The sequence below is a fragment of the Hyaena hyaena genome, unplaced genomic scaffold (genome assembly GCF_003009895.1).
Source record: "Hyaena hyaena isolate Hyena2069 unplaced genomic scaffold, ASM300989v1 scaffold_426, whole genome shotgun sequence".
Lineage (NCBI taxonomy): Eukaryota > Metazoa > Chordata > Mammalia > Carnivora > Hyaenidae > Hyaena > Hyaena hyaena.
Genome location: NW_024081061.1, coordinates 407,209 through 430,173, shown reverse-complemented (window position 1 = coordinate 430,173; position 22,965 = coordinate 407,209). Strand labels below are relative to the sequence as shown.

The 22,965-nt window shown below is 45.2% G+C and overlaps 2 protein-coding genes across 5 annotated transcripts in view; both read left to right on the top strand.

Annotated features, from left to right (window-relative positions):
• The first annotated feature begins 654 nt into the window (after nucleotides 1-654).
• ECSCR (endothelial cell surface expressed chemotaxis and apoptosis regulator) lies at nucleotides 655-9,616 on the top strand. Of its 2 annotated transcripts, none has more exons than XM_039252765.1 (9): nucleotides 655-773; nucleotides 3,885-3,917; nucleotides 4,220-4,270; nucleotides 5,196-5,321; nucleotides 6,979-7,092; nucleotides 7,498-7,596; nucleotides 7,821-7,857; nucleotides 9,009-9,105; nucleotides 9,275-9,616. In XM_039252765.1, the coding sequence occupies exons 1-9, from the start codon at nucleotides 713-715 to the stop codon at nucleotides 9,281-9,283; spliced, it is 627 nt and encodes a 208-aa protein (XP_039108696.1). In that variant the 5' UTR covers nucleotides 655-712; the 3' UTR covers nucleotides 9,284-9,616. The 2 variants fall into 2 exon arrangements, with proteins under 2 accessions (XP_039108696.1, XP_039108694.1); XM_039252763.1 differs by having other exon boundaries at nucleotides 5,193-5,321.
• A 2,200-nt stretch (nucleotides 9,617-11,816) lies between these two features.
• The window catches only part of DNAJC18 (DnaJ heat shock protein family (Hsp40) member C18), a 28,585-nt gene continuing 17,436 nt past the window's right edge, over nucleotides 11,817-22,965 (top strand). The window contains exons 1-3 of one of the 3 annotated variants that reach the window (XM_039252769.1): nucleotides 11,817-11,967; nucleotides 14,777-14,863; nucleotides 16,843-17,029. In XM_039252769.1, the coding sequence (XP_039108700.1) occupies nucleotides 14,824-14,863; nucleotides 16,843-17,029 (227 nt within the window). In that variant the 5' untranslated portion in view covers nucleotides 11,817-11,967; nucleotides 14,777-14,823. Of the gene's footprint in view, nucleotides 11,980-14,776; nucleotides 14,864-16,842; nucleotides 17,030-22,965 lie in introns of all 3 variants that reach the window. The other 2 variants (XM_039252768.1, XM_039252770.1) reach the window with 2 other exon arrangements.

Sequence of the window (22,965 nt, the reverse complement as noted above, 5' to 3'; positions counted from 1 at the left end):
TCGAGCCCTTCATGAGTTCGAGCCCTGCATTGGACTCTGCACTGACATTGCAGACACTGCTTGGGATTCTCTCTCTTTCTCTCTCTGCCCCTCCGCTGCTCTCTCTCTCAAAATAAATAAATAAACTTAAAAAAAAAATAACAATAGGGGCACCGGCCTGGCTCAGTCGGTGGAGCATGTGACTCTTGATCTCAGAGTTGTAGGTTCAAGCCCCACTTGGGTTGTAGAGATTACTTACAATAACAACAACAACAGAAGAATCACAGTGTTTGTAAGGCATCCCTGAAAGATGCTGGGAGTCCCGACGAGGGAGGAGAGTATGAAGCACTCAGAGTCTACAAAGCATGGGCGGCTGGCTGGCCTCTATCATGGAGGGACCTGATGGACCCCTCAGAGGAAAAGAGAGGGGTCACAGAGCCACTTTGTCATCACTGATGTTTGTATCAAGGCCCCGGAGGACACCATAGTGACTCTAGCTTGCTCCAGAGCCCCAAGGAGAGTGAGAGCCACTCAGCCTTACATCCTCATCTGGGCTGCCGGGCTGACCAGGGCCCCTGGAGCCAGTCCCAATCTGTTTCCTTCTATTCTTTGACAGGAAGCTGCTAGAGAGCCAGCCCCCACCCCCCACCCCGCCCCAGCACTCCCTCTCTCTTCTCCACTATGGACAGAGCCAGCGTGGAGTGGCTGTCTGTCCGCCACAGACCCAGCTGACATGGGGACGGTCAGAGCCACACAGCTGTGCTGGACGATCCTCAGCCTCCTCCTACTCCAAGGTAAGAGGCATTTGCCACTCAGTTTCAGCAGTTCCTCTCTGGCGGCAGGCAATCCTGGGCGCCTGTCCATCCTTCACAGTGTATGCCTCTCATGCTCTCCATCCAGGCCTGAGCCCAAGGGAAATTCCAGACTCTTCTCAGGAAGGGAGCCAGTTGAACTGGGGGGATGGGGTGGTCATTACCAGGCAAAGGTAAAGTAGATATGTGGCTAAATCTTTTTGTGGGAAAATTTCCAGGGTGAACTGGGGCCCCCATAGAGGCTGGCCTCCCGAAATGTGGGCATTGGCTGTCTTGGTATGAGACTGAGGCCAGAAAGTTCCTTCCAGGGTGTTCTAGCACAAAACTACGTGTACCTAGGGCTTTATAGATGATCCTTTTTCTTCTTTCACATGAGGAATAACAACCTGGGAATTCCAAATGTTGACTTTAAGCTCAAATCACAGCAAGAGGGACTCAGGATAGAGACAAAGAACTATTTGCCAGAGAGGATGTATACAACATCCTGGGCCGGGGGCTGGATAAGATGACCTCCGGAGGAGATGAATGGAAACACCTCTGAGACTGGATTCTGTGAGTTGATGAATGGTAAAGCAGCTCATAAGGGGTGCTCTAGTTAGGGAGCAGTTGCTGGGAACCATGACAAATCCAGGAGATTCTGACTCACAGGGCAGCAACTTCCCTTTGGTCATCCCTTCCCCACCCCCACCTCACTCTCCATGAGTCCTCTGTTGAAGACTAGCAGAAAAGAGTGCAAAGTGCTTGGATGGAGAGAGGATGGCCCTTTCTTGGGGGGCGGCGGGGAGAGGCGAGAGGGCCTGAGTTCTGATACTCTGTCTCCTGGAAAGGTCAGACCTTTCTCTAGAAGCCCATAGACTTGGGGTAAAACTCTGATTGCCCCCCACCCCAGGGGTGGGGGCAGAGTTGCACACTTGATCTGGGGCTGGGGCACTAGGCCATTGTAGAAAATGCAGAAATGGCAGAGGAGGAGTTTAAAAGGTGAGACTCATGAGGGAGCACTGTTCCAGGCAAATGGCAGGGCTGAGAATGCCCTGTGTTAAACTCTACATAAACCACACTTGCCTCCTGAGTCATCCCAAGATCACGGCATACTTACTGTCTCCTTAGATGAACCCTTTTGAGGATATTCAGGCCCACAAGGTGAGTTGACTTGGATCCACAGAGACTTGGAGGGTTGGAGGGTTGGAAAGAATGGGGCAACAATTTAAAAAAAGTCTACCATTTGAGTTTTCTTGTCCTAACAACCACTCATGAGGTATGAAAGTCATTTTCACTTTAAAGAAGAGAAGACTGAGGCCCAGGTCAGACAGTATGTGGTAGAGTCAGAACTTGAACTCAAACCTGCCAGACTCCAAAAGCTGTGATTTTCAACTATTAAATTATGCTGCCAAGGGAAACAGGGGAGGAGGTTGGTGGATGGGGAGGAAGAAGAGGCTAGAAGGTCATGAAGCAGGTAGGGATTAGGGAAGGGAGACAGGAAAATAAGAAATCTCTGTGGCCGGAGTTCTTCTGCCCAGCAGTCGGAGGTACCATGGCCTGTAGAAACAGATGTGTCTGAAGTCCCCTCTTGGACTCACACAGCAATCTACTGGTGATGGAAAGTTCTGGTCAGGGGACAGGGCCAGAAGACAGAGAACAGGCTAGTGGAACTTGGAGCTTGTGACTTTGGAACTCCTTCCAAGACACTAGTTTTGTTTTCAGCTACGTGGGAGGCAGTGCATGGTGTCCACCCACTAAAAGCTGACATCATAACCTTATAGAACTTAGATGGTACCTTAGACATGCTTGATCAGTAACTGATAGGTGTTTTCTGGATGTGCCTTGAAAGTGTTCTTCCAGGGTCATTTTCAGCTGGGAAGAGTTCTATCTAGCCTCAGGCACCTACAAGTTGTAATTTCCCTCTGACACCCCACTCAATGAGCAGGTGGGACTACCAGAGACCGGTGACCCTGGAAAAACACAGTCAGGATTTGGGCAAGCTTGGGCTTGGAAACGATTAATTCCATACCATCGAGTGATAGCCCCATGGAGGAAGGCAATGGCTAAGGAAAATAAACAGTCCAGCAAGCCTCCACAGGCTGTGGGGGCCCTGGCTCCCAGCTGCCTCTGTCTGCCCAGGCCCGGGCTTGGGGCTTCCCTGTGGCTGAGGGGCCTGGGAGCCCAAGGGCCAGGCCAGAGGCTATAGTCCCAGCAGCAGAGGGACGGGAACCCAGCTGGGCGGCTCCACTTCCCCACGTTGTTTTCCTTTCACATTGTTCATAGGTTTCAAGAATGATTTCACTGTGGAAAATGAGCAAACACAATCTGACCTTTCAGGTCCCATACACACAGGGGACACACATATGGGCACACAGGCCCAGAGGCATACACATGTACATAAAAAAAAAAAAGCCAACGAGGGCTTCTGACTGAGGCCTCCTGGTAACTAGCTTCTACCTGGGTTTGGCCAAAAACAGCCATCTCTGAAGTAGCCTCTACCAGTGAGAGTAAAATTGGCCGCTTATTCTAGAGATTCCCTGGCTCCTATCTATACCTGAGAACTGACTTGCTGTGTGGGCCCCTACCTCCAGGTGGAGGGGGTGGAGAGACAATCCAGATACCAACCCCAACCCCTAACCTCATTTTATTCACCCCATCTTTCCATCCCCTACCCTTGAGGCAGGATCAAGATGACAGTATGCACAGGGAAAATGGGTGGCTGAGTGGTAGTGTAGCAAAGAACATCAGCCTACAGAGCTGGAGTCCTAGGTCCTTATCTAGATGTAGCAGGTCACTGGCCCTTTGTCCTTGGACAAATCACTAGTTTGAAATAACCTTCGCCTGACCTCATGTCAGGTTGGTATAAAACCCACACAGGATTAAAGAGACAGAAAGGACTCTGGAACACTGAATCATGAGGTGGTGGTGATGGTGCTATTGAGACGTGGTTAGAGGAAGCCAGCACTGTGAGCTAGAGCCACATCCTTCAGCCCTCTGCTGAGTGTGTCTGTCTTCCAGCATGGGAGGCTTGGAAAGCCTGGATTCTTCTGTGGGCTCTGCACTGGGCAAGAGATTCATCAAGATAGTCAAAGTGTTTTTTGCTTTCTCTTGCAGGCCACCACTCCCAGCCTACTCCTAGCCTTCAGGGTAAGACCAAACACACAGGGCCTACTCTGGCATTTAGGCCTGGCAGCTAAGGAAGGGTGAGAGGAGCATAGATCTCAGGTGACGAGGGCTGGGGCCAGAGCTCTCAGGACATCCAAGGCTGAGCTCATCTCTGGATGTATTTCAGCATGGCCCAGTCACATGTGCCTTGAAAGAGGAGGGAAGTGAATGGCTGGGGTTTGGGGGTGGGACAAGGAGAAGGACTAGAAGACTCCAGCTACAAGAAGAGAGGGAGACAGAGCAATAGGAGGCAGCGACCCTCACCCTCAGATGATTTGTTTCAGGAGCCTTCAGCAGCCAAAGTCTGACCACAGAGCCACTTTCTTCCAATACAGGTGAGTAAGTGTGGCTGCAGAGGGGCCAGTCCCTTCCCTTTGCCTAACCCCCTCCAGTCCTTCAGACCTGCTTGGAACTCAAGGGTTCTTAAGTAGGTGAGGGAGTGTGGTGTCACTAAACCTACCCTCTTCCACCTCCCCTTGCTTCTGCCCTTGCAAGAGACAGCCCTTCCTCAGAGCTGAGCAGGTTGAGCCCTCTGGCAAGTGCTGAGACCCCAGGTACTCTGCTGCTCTGATCCAGATGCCCTCCAGGAAGGGCCCAGTGAGGAATCAGACCCGTGGATGAAGACAAGTAAACAGGACCTCATGCTGACAACCACAAAGCAGGGTGGGAAGGGCTGTGATGAGCAAAAGCAGAAGGTGCTATAAGAGGAGCACTTAGGTAGCTTAGTCGGTTAAGCATCCAACATCAGCTCAAGTCATGATCTCGCAGTTCATGGGTTTGAGCCCTGTGTTGGGCTCTGTGCTGACAGCTCAGAGCCTGGAACCTGCTTCAGATTTCTGTGTCTCCCTCTGTCTCTCCCCCTCCCCCACTCACAGTCTGTCTTTTTCACTCTTTCAAAAATAAATAAAATGTTAAAAAAAATTTTTTTAAAAGAAGAAGAAGGTGCTGCAAGAGCCCGGACAAATGTCAGCTCTTGGGAGCAAATCTTCAGATTTGAGAGCCAGGGATGACATGCTAGAGTTTCCTCAGAAGCTGAGGCCCAAGAGGGAGTTAACCAGAGGAAGATGTGAGGTCGAGGGTGCTAAGGTATATTCGAGGCAGTGGGAACTGTACAGGTAAAGGCCAAGATAGAAGAAAGGATGGCTCCTTCTGGAATTGAAAGTAGTAAAGAAAATGAGGATTTTGGACTAAAGAGGGTCCCCTGTGTACATGCTGGCCAAGGCCCTGAGCACCCCACGAAGGCTTCCTTATCTACAGCAGCTCCGGAGAAGGTCTCACAGGTCCTCGAGGCAGCCAATAAATCCGGGACACAGAACACGAGCACTGTGGATGGTCACTCCCATTTCCTGAATGGGTCCCAGACACAGACGTACACACCAGGACTTGGTGAGTACTTGGGGCTGGGGGTGAAAAGCACTGGGTCATGACTGGTTGGGGTCCTTCTCCCTTCTTCAGGGGGCCCAGGTTCTGCCCTTCGATGAGGCGTCTCTGGGCCAGGATGCACATCAGTGGCGGCCTGGTTTGGGAATGAGAGAGAGGTTTGGGGAAGTAGAGACAGAGCCTTGGGCCTGGTCACCATGAAGGTAAGAAGAGCCTGGACTTGGGACTTTCAAAGCCATGGAGGGGAAACGGATAGGTAGAACCCAAAATGATGGAAAGGGAGGCAGAAGAGGTTGGGCAAGGGCTACATGCTTTTTGGTGCACACAGGAGCCTGCAAAGAGCTGGGAGGGAGTGGACGCCTCCATTCTGGCCCTGCTGTTTCCTGGCACGGGCCCAGGTGTCCCAAGTAGTAGCAGTATGTCCTGTCCATGCTCTCAGTGAAGAGCACTCTGACCCTTTCTCTCACCCTAACCCTTGGCTCTGGGATTTTTTTTTACACTCACAAACTTACTTGGCAGTGAGGGTGTGGACGTATAGGAAGATTAGGAGGAACTTAACGGAGGACCATGGGGGAGAAGAAGGGGGGAAATGGTGGGGGAAAGGGAGAGAGGCAAACCATGAGAGACTCTTGAATGCCGAGAAACAAACTGAGAATTGATGGATGTGGGGAGGAGGGGGGAGATGGGCATGGAGGAGGGCACTTGTGGGGATGAGCACTGGGTGTTATATGGAAACCAATTTGACAATAAACTATTTGTAAAAAAAAAAAAAAAGAAAAAAAAGAAAATGGAAGAGCTATCGGACCTGTAGTACAACGAGTGGAAGATAGGGGGCGCCTGGCTGGCTCCATGGGTGGAGCTTCAGACTCTCGATCTCAAGGTTATGAGTTTAAACTCCACATGGGGTAGAGAGATTATTTAAAAATAAAACCTTTTAGAGGCGTCTGGGTGGCTCATTCAGTTGAGAGTCCGACTTCAGCTCAGGTCATGATCTCATGAGTTTGAGCCCTGCATTGGGCTCACTGCTGTCAGCGCGGAACCTGCTTCGGATCCTTGTCCCTCCCCCACCCCCCACCCCCGCCCTTCTCTGCCCCTCCCCCACTCGTGCGCAGGCTTGTGCGCCCTCTCTCTCTTTCAAAAATAAATAAAACAGTTAAAATAAAAATAAAATAATTTTAAAAAAGGAGTTGAAGAGGCGGAAGAGACAGGTGATCATACTACCTTTTAAGAGGGCCAGAAACGTGTGCCTTTTGCCCGGCTTCTTACATTAGTGCCTGGGGATAAACATACAGTGTGCTTTTCTCCTCCCACTTCAACCCTTGGCAAAACACAGATGGCTCTACCTTGCCCCTTCTGGCTCCCTGTCTCTGGACTATTAACAATGCCCCAAGGGGATGGTGGGAGGAGAATACCAGGGGAAGCCCGAAGTCCCTGGACCTAGTAACGAGCAACCAGCAGTGCAGTTGACCTGAACCCACATCACCCAGTTCTGACCTCCATCCTCACGAGAGCTGGTCTGAGTGGCAAGGAGGAAGTCGTTTTTGGAGGGCATGAGCTCTTTCTGCAGTTCTTTACCCAGGAAAGTGGGAGGGGAGCTAGCTCTCTCTCTCTAGTAGCACATGCCAATCGCTTCGCTGATGCACCCATCCCCACTCCATTTTAGACACCTCTCAAAATGTTCCTCCCACACCAACCACCGTCAGCCTGAGGACAAGGGAAGACTCGACCATCCTGCCCAGCCCCACATCAGAGACGGTGCTCACTGTGGCTGCATTTGGTAAGAGGGGGGAGAAGGTGGGGAGAGAGGCAGGAGACACCATCCCTGAACTGATGTGGACTCTGGGTTTGGAAACACAAGTTTTTAATCTCACCTATTTGTTCTAGGAGGGTCTGGCTGTGAAGAAGGCCCTGGTGGGAAGGAGCTTCGCTGGCCCTCCCTCCCATCAGCTCTTTGGGGCTCTGCTGAGTTCCACGTTCTTATGGGAGGCTGAGGCAGGGCTGGGGGGCTCACTCTGGCTGGGGGCAGCTGGATGAGAGCTCATTCATTAGGCAGAGAAGGGGAATTCACTTTGCTCTCAGAGTCTGCCTACACAGCACTTAGCCAGGAATGGGATCTGGACTCCTATCGCCCCTCTTTTGACCCCTCTTCTGCCTCCTTCACACCATCCTTCTTCCTGTTCAGGTGTTATCAGCTTCATTGTCATCCTGGTGGTTGTGGTGATCATCCTAGTGAGTGTGGTCAGTCTAAGGTTTAAGTGTCGGAAGAACAAGGAGTCAGAAGGTACATGCCCTGCTCAGGGCCCCTCCCCTTTCCCCCCTTTGCTGAGGGACCCAGAGCTACATTTTGGGATTGACACTGAGCCTGTAGTGGAGGAAAAGAATGGCACATGAGCACCACTGATGAAATGGGAGGGTAATCCACTTGGGTGGGCTTTAAGGGACAGGCTGGTTTTCTGGGTTACAGCATGTGACCCCGCCCAATCTGTGCCTTTGGATTTTTTACAGATCCCCAGAAACCTGGGAGTTCAGGGTTATCCGAAAGGTAAGACTGTCAGAGGTGAAAGGGAGGAATCATCCATCGGACGTCTCAGTCTGCCATTCTGAGAGAAAACTGACACGTCCTGCCTTCTTCATACACACACTCACAAGCGTGCACAGAATCTTGACAGCTTGTACTGAGGCCAGGGCTGGGGGTGGGCAGGAAAGGGGTGACCCTAAAATGAAACAATGAGGTAACAAGAAGTAAACTGGAACTCTTCAGCACATAAGCCATGTCTCTATAACCCATTAATGAAAAGTGTAGGCATTCAGATTCTAATAAACCCCTTTAAATAAGAAAACACTTAGGGAAGGTCTAGGTGGCTCAGTCGGTTAAGCATGCAACTTCGGCTCAGGTCATGATCTCACAGTTCATGGGTTCAGCCTGAGTTAGGCTCTCTGCTGACAGCTCAGAGCCTGGAGCCTGCTTTATTCTGTGTCTCCCTCTCTGTCTTTCTCTCTCTCTCTCTCTGTGCCCCTCCCCTGCTTGTGCTCTCTCCCTCAAAAGTAAATAAACATTTAAAAATAAATAAATAAGAAAACACTTATTTAAGGAGCCACTTACTGAACACCTTATATGTGCCAGGCACTATGGTGGATATTTTATAATATTATCTCAAATCCTTACAGCAATTCTTCAAGGAGGATATACTGCATTTTGTACATTTAAGAATATTGAGACTTGAAGAAGTTAAGTTGTAACTTGGTCAAGGTCATACAAGTTGCAAGTAGTAAAACTAAGATTTTAAGTTTACTTATTTATCTTGAGAGAGAGAGACAGAGAGGGAAAGAGAGAGCACAAACGGGAGGAGGAGTGAGAGAGGAAGAGAGAATCCCAAGCAGGCTCTGTGCTGTCAACAAGGAGCAGGATGCAGGGCTTGAACTCACAAAACTGTGAGATCATGACCTGAGCTGAAATCAAGAGTTGAATGCTTAAATGACTGAGCCTGAGCCACTCAGGTACGCCTAAAACTGAGATTTAAATACAAGTATTTTGGGCTTCAAAGCACACTCCCATGTCATTAGAATCCACCACCAAAATAGAGGTTTATAGAAACAACATTCAAAGTTCCAACTTTTGACCTCACAGTTCTTTGACCCCCACATAGACCTCCTGCTCCTCTGTTGACAACCCATGTTCTTTCCTACCCCTAGCTGCTCTACAGCTAATGGGGAGAAAGATAGCATCACCCTGATCTCCATGAAGAATATCAACATGAATAACAGCAAAGGATGCCCCACAGCAGAGAAGGTACATTTTTCCTTGTTCCTTCCTCCATTCTCCCTCCTTCTCTTACCTTCAGTCGCTAGTTCCTTAACCAGAAAGGAAATACTTTCAAAGACCCAGGCTCCTCTCTCTTCTTCCCTAGCCTGCCACTCCCAACAAGGTCCCCCTTTTTCATACTGTATTTATTTTGCAGGTTCTTTAGAAGCAATGTTGGGTCCCCATGTGTCCAAGGATGACGCAACTGCCCTGTGATCGTAACGAGGAAGGCGATGGGATTGGTAGAGGCTATGAATCACACATAAATTATTTTATTATTTCCCACTTCAAGATCTACAGGACACTAGCATTCCTCCAGATCTAGGAGCAAGCTACCAATAGGAGAGACTCCCATATGGGCAGCCATTCTAGAAACGTAGCTTGCTCCTCCCACCTGCTCACAGTCACAGGAAGGAGTCGTCTGTAGAGCAAGAGCAAGGAAAATGACAAAGTGGAGTGGCCCTTGCTATTTTGCATTAAAATTATTTTCTGGCTTGCAGTCTAATTTCTTTGAAGGTCTATGTTCTCATGTGTGTTTGTTAGCAGTGTTCTAGCAGCTTTGGGGCCTCTTTTCTTAGGCAAGGCATGTATCCAAGTTTTTGCTCCTATAAGGAGCTCTTTGAGAAACCTGGGAGGTTGAGAGAACATTTTGTTAGGTCTACCTCCATTTATCTGGATTATTATTATTACTATTATTTTTATTTTTATTTTGGGTAGACTCCATGCCCAATACGGGGCTCAAACTCACAACCCTGAGATTAAGAGTCACAGGTTTTACCCACTGAGCCAACCAGCCACACCCCACAGTTCATCTGGATTATTAAATAGGAATGAGGTGACTGACTAATCATTTCAATAGAGGGGAGAGAAAGGGAGCTGTAAACAATGACCAATCATCACCAGGAAAGTTTTGAACTGGAGGGTGAGACCATGAGAGGCACAATGCATTCTGACTCGGAAACTCCAGTGGTGAGAGCTGAATAATATGAGGGCAAATGTCCTCTGCCTACCCCAGGGTAGCCATGCCTCACTTCAGTCCTTAGCTGTGGGAATAACATGGGGGAGATTTGGAGCTGGGATAGACCTGTGACTTCCTGAGCCAAAACTCACCCACTTTATCCTATTATCTTTGTGTCCTAGAAATAAAATACAGGGTGACAAACACTGTAGTCTTTCAAAGGGAAAGGGAAGAGGAAGCAGTTCCTATTTTCTTAGAAATCTCTACCGTGCCTGGTTTGGAAATGAATCTTGGTTAGGGAAATTCAATGGAAGATTCATCTGTGTATGTCTGCACAGAGTGGTTAACTTTTTAAAAAAGTTTCTTATTTATTTTGAGAGAGAGAGAGGAAGAGAGCTTGTGCACGAGCAGGGGAGGCAAAGAGAAAGTAGGAGAAAGAGAATCTCAAGCAGGATCTGCTCAGCACACAGCCCGGTGTGGGGCTCAATTGTAAGATCACAACCTGAGTGGTTATCAAGACCCAGACACTTACCTGCTTACCTGACCGAGTCACCGATGTGCCTCTGAGTGGTTAACTTTCTAAGTATCTGCTAGCTGGCAATTCACAAAACGAAGACAACACAGATTACCCATTATGAAGCAACAATATGCTATTTTCTTATGGATATAGACTCTGCAAGGTGATATGAGAGAGAAAGCCTAGAAGAAAACATTTCACTCACCGTTTCATTGCAACGATTCAAGTGGACTGAAGAAATCTATTGGATTCTAAAATTTTTTAGGACAAGGCTTGAAATCTACTCACGTCTATAGCTCCTATTTGGCACACAGTGCCCACACACTGTGCCCAGCACATTGGAGGTCATGAAAACTGGCTCTTGAGTACAGGAAATCTAGGCTGGGCTGTGCAAACACACTTCCAACATGACTTGGGCACAATCAATTCCGCATCTCCCAGCCTGTTTTCTTACTTTTAAAGCAAGGTGGCTGGGCTACTTGGCCTTCACTATCTTTTCTCTTATTCCACAGTTCTATAAACTCTGGATGTAAGAAAAAATGAACACAATCTTTTGAGCAGAGATCCAGGTGAAAGCCAGAGACCAGTCCTATGCGACTCTGAGCAAGTCTTCTACATTCTCTGGACTTAGATTTCCCTGTGTGTTAAGGGAAGAACAATTCCTACCGGGCCCTTAGTAGCTACTTTGTAAGTAAAATGGAATAGTAAATGCGGAGATACGTGGGAAGTAAAAGCACTAGTTGGCAACTGCAGCAATGTGAAGTAACACCATCTTGGTCCCACTTCAAGATCAGGGCACTATTTTTCCAGCTGTTAGGAGCATCCACTGCCAAGGGCTCATAGCTGGATGATGACTGGTTGGTGTCGGTGGGTGGCATAAGGACATGAACTTCTTCCCTTAACTTTCCCCTCTGCTCTACCCTGCTTTCCTTACTCCTCACAGCTCTTCTTCCTAAGAGCAGCCACCAATACACCTTCAGCATGCAAATCTCAGAGTCTTAGAGTCTATTTCCAACCTATATCATCAATACTACAGGATTAAAAAAAATACTACGGCATTAAGAAAAATAGCTCAGATATATTTATTTAAGCCACACTGCAAAAAGGCCATGACTTCCTAGCCAGTTCCAGTACAAAAAAAACCTCCATCATTGGGATAGAACTCTCCAGATGACATAACAATGTCTAGAAGAACTGGGTTCTGTCAGAATTGTTACTGTGATTCTGGCTGCTGTGGCCACTTAGTTCAGCTGCTGATAAGCTGGACTAATTAGGTCAAGAACATGAGTTTCACTCTAGGTAACTCAGTTGATGTCTCCATTCTAAGGCCACAAACTTTCCCCTGACTCTGGACAATGTCCTGCAAATATGAGCAGTTAGTCTTAAGGTATTTATGTGTGGGGGTAGAGGAGGTGAGCTGGTATTGATATGAGATTGCATGGCTTTTACCCTGAAACAGACACTGCTGTATTACATTAGTCATATTTATTTCTGTTGCTAAATAGTTATCTTTTGAGAAGGTGTCAAGGATAAATCCACTTAATGCTGAATCCTGTTCTCTAGCAAACTATATTAGAGGGAGTTCTGAACGATCCTACTATTTATGCAAATACAAGACCCCACCTCTGATAGGAAATCTGAGGGCAGCCTTCTGCAACCCCTGCAGCTTCCCTTGATGTTTAGACAACAGGATGGTGGCCATTTACAAGACAGCTTCCTCCCTATTCTAACACAGGATTAGACAGTCTTAAAGCAGGAACAGGTGGTGGGGTGGGGTGGTTATTGTAGAGTGTCTTTCTTTTGCTTCTTCCCCCATCTTATGGGAAGGCAACTGACAAATCAACTCAGGCACACAGGCCCAGATGGACCGAGGGATCATTTACTCAGTAGCTTTCTTCCAGGACTAGATGGGGCAGCATCTCAATCATATAGGGCACAAGGCAAATCTCGGTATCACCAGCAAAAGTTCCCTGCAGTTCGACAAATATTTCCAAAAGTCAATAGAAAAAAAATTGATAGAAATCTGAGGCCAGCTCTAAGTAAAATGGTTTAGCAGATGAAGGAGTATTGCAGGCCTCTTGGCCTACTTCATGCACACAATCTTCCCAAGCCAGGCTACTGCTACTCAATTCTACTTGAATCTGTTGGAAAACATTGTGTGGCTCCGTTCAGCAGTCTCCCTCTAGATTTGTGGGTGTCCCTTATCACCTCTTTGAATTTCTGTCTATACCTACCTCCTCCTCCTTGAGAAGATCCCAATTTCTCTTCCTTTATTTCCTTCCAGTTGCTTCTTTGCTCTTCCTGCTGGTTACTTTCCCCAAGCACCACCATCCTGAACCTTCTGAGCCCATAGGTTCCTTCTTTATGGAACACAGAGGCTGAATTTGATAGTGGGAATTATTTTGTTGAGTGGTTGGTGTGCTTCAGCCAGAGCCGGCACAAAAGTGTTCTAAGTGTTGAGGTTTGGAGTTCTAAGTTAGTCCTAGTGCTACAGTCATAGAAAGATTCATCCAGAAGTGTTAACTGAGGTATAAATGAGCTAGCGGGTACATCTACATGGCAATATCTGAGAGGGTTGCCATGCTGAGCTATTTTTTACAGATCTAGGACTAAACGAGTTGTCTAGAAAAGAAGTGGGGAGTGAGGTTCCAGAGGATAATGAGAAAGGTTGCTGAGGTATCAGACACTTCCAAAAAGCTGCAGCTTTCCAAATCTTGTCCAGCATTCTTGATCCTGGACTCTACACCTAAGTATCCCCATAATTCTCAATCCAATTACTCCCTACAGTGCTCTAGCACCTCCACTCCCAACCAGATACCCCTAACTTCATAGTACTCTGACATCTCTCAGTACCTCCAGACCTTAGCCCTGTGCCCACAGGCTCCAAGGCATATCTACCTTCCCTTGTCCATATTTTAGAGCAGTCTGTTTAGTTTCTCAAAACCAAATAAATTTCCTTCTTACATTCAATCACCTAATGTATATCCCCGATCAGGTCCCTTGTCTGCAGAACACAAGTGGCTTACTTAGGACCCAGCCTTCTCTGAGCACACTGATGCTATCCCAGGGCCACAGCTGACTGCATGGAAGGCAGAGAACTCCATAGGACTGGAGGCTTTTATCTTTTCAGTTTGTGCCTCAGGCTGTTCATCTTCCTGTCCCACCCCAATTGCCTAAATAGCTGCTGCTTGAAATCACAGTTGGCATACTGATTGGGTCTTCCTGGTAAGATCTCAATGACTTCTAAGTAAAATTTTGTTTGTGGATGTATATGATCATATTTCACTTTCGAAACCTGATCTTTAGCCATCCCAACTCAGCCACAGGCATGATGAGTCTGTGAGGACACTGAGAATTGCTTTTATTCTTTGCTAGTCCCCATGCAGACCTGAGAGGGAAAATATAGAAATATTTCACTTCCCTTTTACTGATTTCCTAGTAAAAATTCAAAAAAGAAAGGAATGGCCAAGGAAATGACTCGGGAGGAACAGAGGAGAAAAGTCTCAGGGGTGCCTTGGAGTAGGATGGATATTTGAAGGAAAAGGAACAGCAAAGATAGGGGCTTTAATGCTGGTTCCAATGCCAGCCCATTTCTTCTTTCTCTACCGCTGCCCCTAGAGGTCCTGCTAATGATGCTGTGCTAGACTGGCTGGACGAAAAGGGGAGGGGGGGCGTATCCAGACTGCCCTCTACATAAATCTACCTCACGTTTCTATTTTCTTGGCTCTTAAATTCTCAGGATTGGATTTGCATCCCCAAAACCTGTCTCTCAACCTCCAGGACCTAATATATTTTGCAGAGAACAGGCATTAGCATATATTTTAAAAAGACATCCCTGCTCTGAGATGAATAGTCACACTATCACCCTCTAGACTAGTTTGCAGAATCTTTCCCAGGCAGGATCTCATCGCGCCTCCTTGAATGTGCCCAGTGTTAGGCGAAGCCGAAGCCACTGCCCCCACTCTACAGATGAGGCAAAGTGTGGTACGAGTAGCCCATCAGCCAAGCAGCAGCAACAAACCACCACAAACCTCGCTTCGAAGGATCGAGCCCCTTGCACAGCTACAACTCTGCTGGCCTCTCCCCCAGAGCCTGCTGGGAGTTGTAGTCCAATGTGCCAGAGCTTCTGTGAGTTGGACTACAATGACCAGCATGCCCCGCGCTTCTTGCCCTGTCCCTTTCAGCCTCGGGCGCCGGGGAGGCTCCGCGGACCTGCTGATTCGGGACCGATATGGCTGCGACTTTGGGCAGCGGGGAGCGCTGGACGGAAGGTATCAGGTCCTTGCCGGAGGGTGGGACAAAACAAAGTTCGGAAGAGGGATGAGGTTCCTTAAGATGCCTATGGGCTAAGTTCCTGGGCCTGAGGTGTGGGATGGAGGCCTATGATAAGATGCTGAGCCTGAGCAGGGTTCCAAATAAGGTGGGGAACCGCCCAGGGCAACGGCTGGGATCTGGAAATCAGGAGCCGAGCGCTGGCTCAAGCAAAGAAACCGGCCCTAGAGTCACCCGAGATGACATTTTGCCTCCAGCCCCCAGCCCCGCCTCCGCTAGTGCCCAAACGAGAGCCTGCGGTGGTCGGGCCCCATCGGTGTTTGGGTGTCCAGAAGTCAGCAGAGTGATGAAGAACCCCTCCGCCTAACTTGCATTCCTAGCCCTTATCCTCGCTGCCAAACTAGGCCGCCTGACTCCCTCTCTGTTAGGTACTGACCCTGCAGCCCGCATCAGGACCGATAGGCTGGTCTTTTCCATCCTGCAGTCAAGCAAAGATATTGACTTAATATCTATTATGTGCCCTGCATTATGCTGATTGTGCAGCAGGGATTTGACAGATTTGGGCCCCTGAGATCACAGAACACTCAGTCCATTGAGGGAGTTTGACAGGTAAACAGACAATTACAAAACAGAGCCACTAAGTCCTGGGCTACACAGCAAGATTGTAGGTTTGAGAAGCACACTTGACAGCTTGGGTGTCAGTGGAGGCCTTATGGAGAAAGTGTTATATATGATGACATGAAGGATGTGTTGGAGTTAGGCTGACTTAGAGGTAGAATGTTGCAGGCAGATGTGCAAAGGCACAGAGAAAAGAGAAAGCATTGCTTATCTGAAAGGTGTTTGATGGGCTAGAGCATAGACTGTAAAGGAGCAAGCATGTTGTGAGGGAGGAGATTGGAGAGGCAGGCTGGGCCTATGATAAGAAATTTGGAGGAGAAGCAGTGGGTAGTCACTAAGGGATTTTTCAGCAGGAGAGATGTTTGAACGCCTTTCCCAGATCTGCCTTCTTTGACTGGATTACTGTGGCCTTTTTTATATTCTCCAGGTGTTATGATTAATTGAATCTTTTTCCTTCAAACTATAACCTCTTTGTGGTCAGAAGTAGGTCTTGTCTGTACATCTCCTTGATCTATCTCACCAAGTGTCTTGTTCTATAGATGTTAGTTTAAAAGAACTAAGGGGGGCCTGGCTGGCTCAGCCAGAGGAATGTGTGACTTTTTTTTTTTTTAATGTTTATTTATTTTAGAGAGAGGGAGAGAGACAAAGTGTGAGCAGGTGAGGGGCAGAAAAAGAGGGAGACACAGAATCCAAAGCAGGCTCCAGGCTCTGAGCTGTCAGCACAGAGCCCTATGCAGGACTGAAACTCATGAACTGTGAGATGATGACCTGAGCCAAGGTCAGACACTTAACCGACTGAGCCACCCAGGTGCACCTGTGTGTGACTGTTGATCTCAGGTTCTGAGTTCGAGCCCCACATGGGCTGTAGAGATTACTTAAATAAATAAAAACTAAAAAAATAAAAATAAAGGACTGAACTCACCCTACTTTAAATCTTACTGGTAGGAGTTACTGCAACAACAAAAAACTATTTTCTGACCATGGATCACAGAAAAATAGGCTTCCTCCTGCACTGCACTTAAGGCAGAGTATTGGGCAGATACCTCCTGAAAAGTAAGGTATTGAGCACACACCACTTATGCCCCTTTTCTGGCTCAGATTCAAAATATTTGCTGAATATTTGCCATGGACGTTATTATGTTTCATGTTTCTGGCATTGTAAGTTTTTCATGGTTGCTTTCATATTTACTATATTGTTTCCTCAAGGAAGATATTTTATATGGATGCTTAAAAGTCCCCATGATTCAGAGGTTTGGCCCTCACATTCATGCCTACAGGCAGCCTCTCTGATAATTAGGGCAGGTAGCAAAGTTAATTGCAGATCAGAATGACGCCTAATGAATGGGCTATGTCTTTGCAGCTTACATTGATGCAGTTAGAAGAAACAAATACCCAGAAGATAGACCTCCTGAAAGTCATGATCCCTGTGGTTGCTGTAACTGCATGAAAGTGCAAAAGGAAAAGAAGTCTGAGAATGAGTGGAATCAAACCCGTCAGGGTGAGGGAAATGCCACTTACACTGAAGAGCAGCTTCTTGGGGTACAAAGGTGAGTCTGTGGTGGGACTAAATGAGTGATTTTAATGTAGAGTTCCTAGCAAAATGTGTTATCTAACTATTTCTTCTCAATTATGCATGAAGCATTCTCCAGGACAGATCAGATGTTGGGCTACAAAGCAAGTGACAATAAAAGGATTAAAATCATACACCGTACTCTGAAATCGACAACAGAAGCAAATTTAGGAAATTCGCAAATATGTGAAAATTAAACAGTATGTTCCTAAATAACAAATAGGTCACAAAAGAAATCATAAGCAAAATTAGAAAATACTTTGAGATGAATGAAAATACAACATACCAAATTGTATAGGATATGGCTAGAGCAATACTTAAAAGGACATTTATACATATATATATTTAAAATCTTAGATCAAGAAGCTAATCTTCCACCCTAACAAACTAGAAAAAGAGTAAAAAGATAAACTAAATCCAACCAAGCAGCATGAAGAAAATAAAACAGTGGAAATAAATGAAATAGAGGTTAGAACAACAACAGAAAATCAATAGAACCAAAAGTTGTTTTTTTTTTTTAATGTTTATTTATTTTGAGAGAAAAAGAGTGAGTGGCAGGAGGGACAGAGGGAGAGGAGGGAGAAAATCCCAAGCAGGTTCCCTGCTGACAGCACAGAGCCCAACTGGGGGATTGATCCCATGAACCCTGAGACCATGACCTGAGCTGAAACCAAGAGTTGGATGCCCAAGTGGCTGAATCACTCAGGTGCCCCTGAAAGTTATTTTTTTTTTTTACAACATCAACAAAATTGACAAACCTTTAGCTAGGCTAACCAAGAAAAATAACTCAAATAACTAAAATCAGAAATAAAAGAGGAGACATCACTACCAGTCTTACAACAGTAATAAAGATTTTAAAAGAATGCTATGAACAATTGTACGCCAACAAATTAGATAACCTGGATGAAACAGACAAATTTGTAGAAAGGTACAAACTACTGAACTGATTCAAGAAGAAAAAGAAGGTAGGGCACCTGGCTGGCTCAGTTCTTAAGCATCACCCTTCAGCTCAGGTCATGATCTCACTGTTCATGAGTTCGATGCCTATATCATGTGAGCTCAAGCCCCACTTGGGTGAACAAAAGCCCCACCTCGGGTGAGCCCTGCTTCTCTCTCTTTCTCTCTCTCTATGTCCCTGGCTCATTTGCACCCTCTCTCTCTCTCTTAAAAAAAAAAGAAGAAAAAGAGTGATGTCTGGGTGGCTCAGTTGGTTCTGCATGCTCTCTCTCAAAAAATAAACATTAAAAAAGAAAAAAATTCATATGCATCTACCACAAATACAAAGACTGAACATCAAGATATTTCCCATGGGGTGCCTGGGTTGCTCAGTCGATTAAGCATCCAACTTCAGCTCAGGTCATGATCTCACAGTCCATGAGTTTGAGCCCCATTTGGGCTCTGCACTGGCAGCACGGAGCCTGCTTGGGATTCTTTCTCTCTCTCCTTGTCTCTCTGCCCCTCCCCTACTCACGCTGTCTCTGTCTCTCTGAAAATAAATAAATTTTTTTTTCCCACGAAGAAAAACCTAGGTCCAGAAGCCTTCACTGGTGAATTCTTCCAAATGTTTGAAGAAGAATTAATTGATCCTTCATAAACTATTACAAAAAATCCAAAGAGAGAGGAATAGATCCCAACTCATTCTAGCGGGCCAGTATTAGCCTATAACTAAAAACAGACAATGATATCATAAAAAAACTAAACTACCAATCAGTATCCCTTATGGGTATAGGTTCTAGCAACATATAAAAACGTATAAAACATATAAAGAGAATTATATACCTTCATCAAATGGTATTTATCCCAGGAGGTTGTTAATACATGAAAATCAGTGTGATATACCATATTAATAGGATAAAGGACAAAAGCCACACGATTATAGGTGCAGAAAAAGCACTTGACAAAATTGAACACTTTTTTTTTTTTCTGAACACTCTTTCATGATAACAGCACTTAACACTATAGGAATAGAAGTTTCTCAGGTGATAAAGACCATCTACAAAAACCCACAGCTAACATCATCATACTTAATGGGGAACAATTGCATGCTCTCCAAGATCAAGAAAAAGACAAGTATGTTCACTCTAGTCACTTCTATTCAACACTGTAGTAGAGGTTAGAGCCAAGGCACTTAGGCAAGAAAAATAAATATAGAAATCATCCATGCAGACTGGAAAGAAATAAAACTGTATTCACAGATGAATGATATAGTATAGAAAATCCTAAGGGAACATGCACACACTCTTAGAACTAATCACTGAGTTCAACAAAGTTGCAAAATATAAGACCAGTATACAAAAAATCATTGTTTTTCTATACCCTACAATGAACCATCCAAAAATCAAAAACAATTTCCTTTATAACACCATCAAAAAAGTATAAAATGCTTATGAATAAATTTAATGAGAGAAGTGTAAGATGTACATTGAAAACTACAAAACTTCATTTAAGGAAATTAAAGATCTAAATAAATGGGAAGATAGTCTGTGTTCATGGATTGTAAGGCTTAACGTTGGAAATATGGTAACGCTACTCAAATAGATCAATAGATTCAACATATCCCTATCAAATTCATCACTGCCTTTTTTTTTACAAAAGTTGACACGCTTATCCTAAAATTCATATGGTAATGCAAGGGACCCAAAATAGCCAAAACAGTCTTGAAAAAGAAAGTTGGAGGACTCACATTTCCCAATTCAAAAACTTATTTCAAAGCTATAGTAATGAACATAGTGTGGACTAGCATAGGAAGACATGTAGATCAATTGAATAGACTTGAGAGTCTTGAATAAGCCTTTATATTTAAGGGTCAATTGATTTTTTTTGACAAGAATGCCAAGGCAGGGGCACCTGACTTGCTCAGTCAGTAGAGCATGCAACTCTTGATCTCAGGGTCCTGATTTTGAGCCCCACTTTGGGCATAGAGATTACTTAAAAAAAAAAAAAAGAAGCCAGGGCAATTTAATAGGGAAAAGAATTGTCTTTAATAAATGTATTGAGATGCCTGGGTGGCTCTGATGCCTCCTGAAGAGTCTGACTCCTGATTTCAGCTCAGATTGTGGTCTCACTCACAGTTGTCAAGTCCCAGCCTCTCCCCAGGCTTCCTGGGATTCTCTCTCTACCCTTCCCCCACTCCCTCCGGAGCACTCTCTCCCTCCCTCTCTATACTCCTCCCTCCCTCACACATCTGCTCTCAATAAACATAAAAAAAAAAAAAGAGAGAGAGAGAGATAAATAGCCCAAATGAAAAATGGACAAAGGATCTAAATAGGCATTCCTGCAAAGAATATATACAAATGGTTCTAAAAAAAAAAGAAAAGATATACAAATGGCCAATAAGCACGGGAAAAGTTACTCAGTATTATTAGTCATTAGGGAAATATAAACCAAATCAATTATGAGATATCACACCACCACACATCCATTAGGATGGCAATAATCAAAAAGATGGACAATAGCAAGTGTTGATAGGAATGTGGAGAAATTGGAACCCTTGTATATTGCCTGTAGGAATGTAAAATTGTGCAGTCCGTTTAGAAAATAGAATGCTAGCTCCTCAGAAAGTTAAACATAGCACATGACCTAGCAATCCACTTCCAGGTATGTACCAAGAGAACTCAAAACATACTTCCACATAAAACTTACACATGAATGTTCATACAACATTATTCATAATGTCCCCAGATGGAAACAACCTGCATGTCCATTAACTGATGAATGGATGACAAAAGTGGAAATATCCATACAATGAATAATTTTTGGTAATAAATGGAATGAAGTACTGATACATGCTACAACATGAATGAACCTTGAACATTATGCTAGTCAGAGAAGCCAGACATAAAAGTCCCCGTACTTTAAAATTCCTCTTATATGAAGTGTCCAGAATGGCAAATTTATAGAGACAGTGGTTGCTAGAAGTTGGGAAGTAGAATGAGGCCTGACTGCTAATGAGTATGAGGTTTCTTTTGGGGTAATGAAAATTTCTGGAATTAGATAGTGGTGATGGGTGCGTAACTCCATGAGTATATTTTAAAAATATCAATAAACTGTATATTTTAAAAGAACGAACTTTGTGCTACATGAATTATACCTCAATAAAGCTGTTTTTAAACAAATAAAAATTTATACCAAAGAGAGTTAAGAGGCAGAGGAGTATCTGCCACAGAAGCAGGGGTTGGAAACTGGGCTGGGAATCCAAAGGATCCCCATGGACAGCTTTTAGGGAAGGACCATGACTGACACTCCAGACCCTGCTTTAGAGTCCAGCCTGGGATACTGACTTACTCTGTGTTCTTCATCAAGGCTCTGGGCCCCTCTCTGCCTAACTGGACTGTGTAGTTGCAAAAGACTGGAGACATTCTAGGTGCCCATCGTTAGGGGATATATATAATCCATAAAATACAATAACATGCAGCTTTTGAAAAGAATGACATTAGACGTATAATAGCCAATATTTATGTAGTATCACATGCTATCAAGCACTTTGATGAATACTTCATTTAAATCATAACAGCTTGTGATATATACTTGAAAATTCAGAAAATAACACCAAGGCACAGAGGTTAAATACACAGCAAGATTAGATCCCAACTAAGGCATTCTGACTGCAGAGTTCATGGTCTAGTACATTTCTCTAAGTGTGGCTTAGGAACCCCAAAACGCTCAGGGGGTCTGCAGGTTTACAACTTTTGTAATAATACAAACACATTATTTGCATTTTTCACTCTCATTCTCTCGTGACTACTGTGGAATTTTTGAGAGGCTATCTGATATGTAGTTATATCATCACTCTTTTAAAATTTCTTGTTTTCATTTATAATATGGTAACTACTGAGAGATATAACTCATATAAACAAAAGCTCTTCAGGGAGACTTCAGTAATTTTTAGAAGTATAAATAACTTCAGAGAACAGGGTCCCTGGGTGGTATGTGACTTTTGATTTTGGCTCAGGTCATGGAGTTCAAGTCCACACTGACAGTGCAGAGCCTGCTTGGGATTCTCTCACTCCCTTTCTCTTTCCCCTCCCCCACTCATGCTTTCTTTCTCTTTCAAAATAAATAAATAAACTTAAAAAACAAAGAAAACTTCAGAGATCAAAAAGCCCAAGACACTATGTGCCTTGGTGGCTAGGTCAGTTAAGTGTCTGACTTCATCACAGGTCATGATCTCACAGTTCATGAGTTTGAGCTCCAGGTCAGGCTTTACACTGACAGCTAGAAGCCTGAAGCCTGCTTCAGATTCTGTCTCCTTCTCTCTCTGCCCCTCCCCAACTCATGCTCTGTCACTTTCTCTCAAAAATAAATAAACATAAAAAAGAAAAAAAAAAGGTCCAGGACTGCCACTCTAGTCTACATTATTATCCTGTACTCATCTCTGTATGTAACAATTCAATCTCTAAGATAAACTGTTGGTTTTTAAATTTTTTTAGTGTTTATTTATTTAGAGTGAGAGAGCATATGAGAAAGGGGCAGAGAGAAAAGGAGAGAGAGAATTGCAAGCAAGCTCCATGCTATCAGTGTGAAGCCAGATAACCCAGGGCTCAATTGACCCAGGGCTTGATCTCAGGAACTGTGAAATCATGACCCAAGCTGAAATTAAGAGTCGGTAGCTTAACCGACTGAGCCACCCAAGTACTCCAAACTGTTGGTTTAAAAAAAAAAAAAAACAAAGATGTGTAAAAGAAATTACAATGTGCTTCTATTTAGGTTTAGAAAAATAGGGGGGCCTGGGTGGCTCAGTCGGTTAAGCGTCCGACTTCAGTTCAGGTCATGATCTCACAGTTCGTGGGTTTGAGCCCCGCGTCGGGCTCTGTGCTGACAGCTCAGAGCCTGGAGCCTGCTTCAGATTCTGTATCTCCCTCTCTCTCTGACCCTCCCCTGCTCACGCTGCCTCTCTCTCTCTCTCTCTCTCTC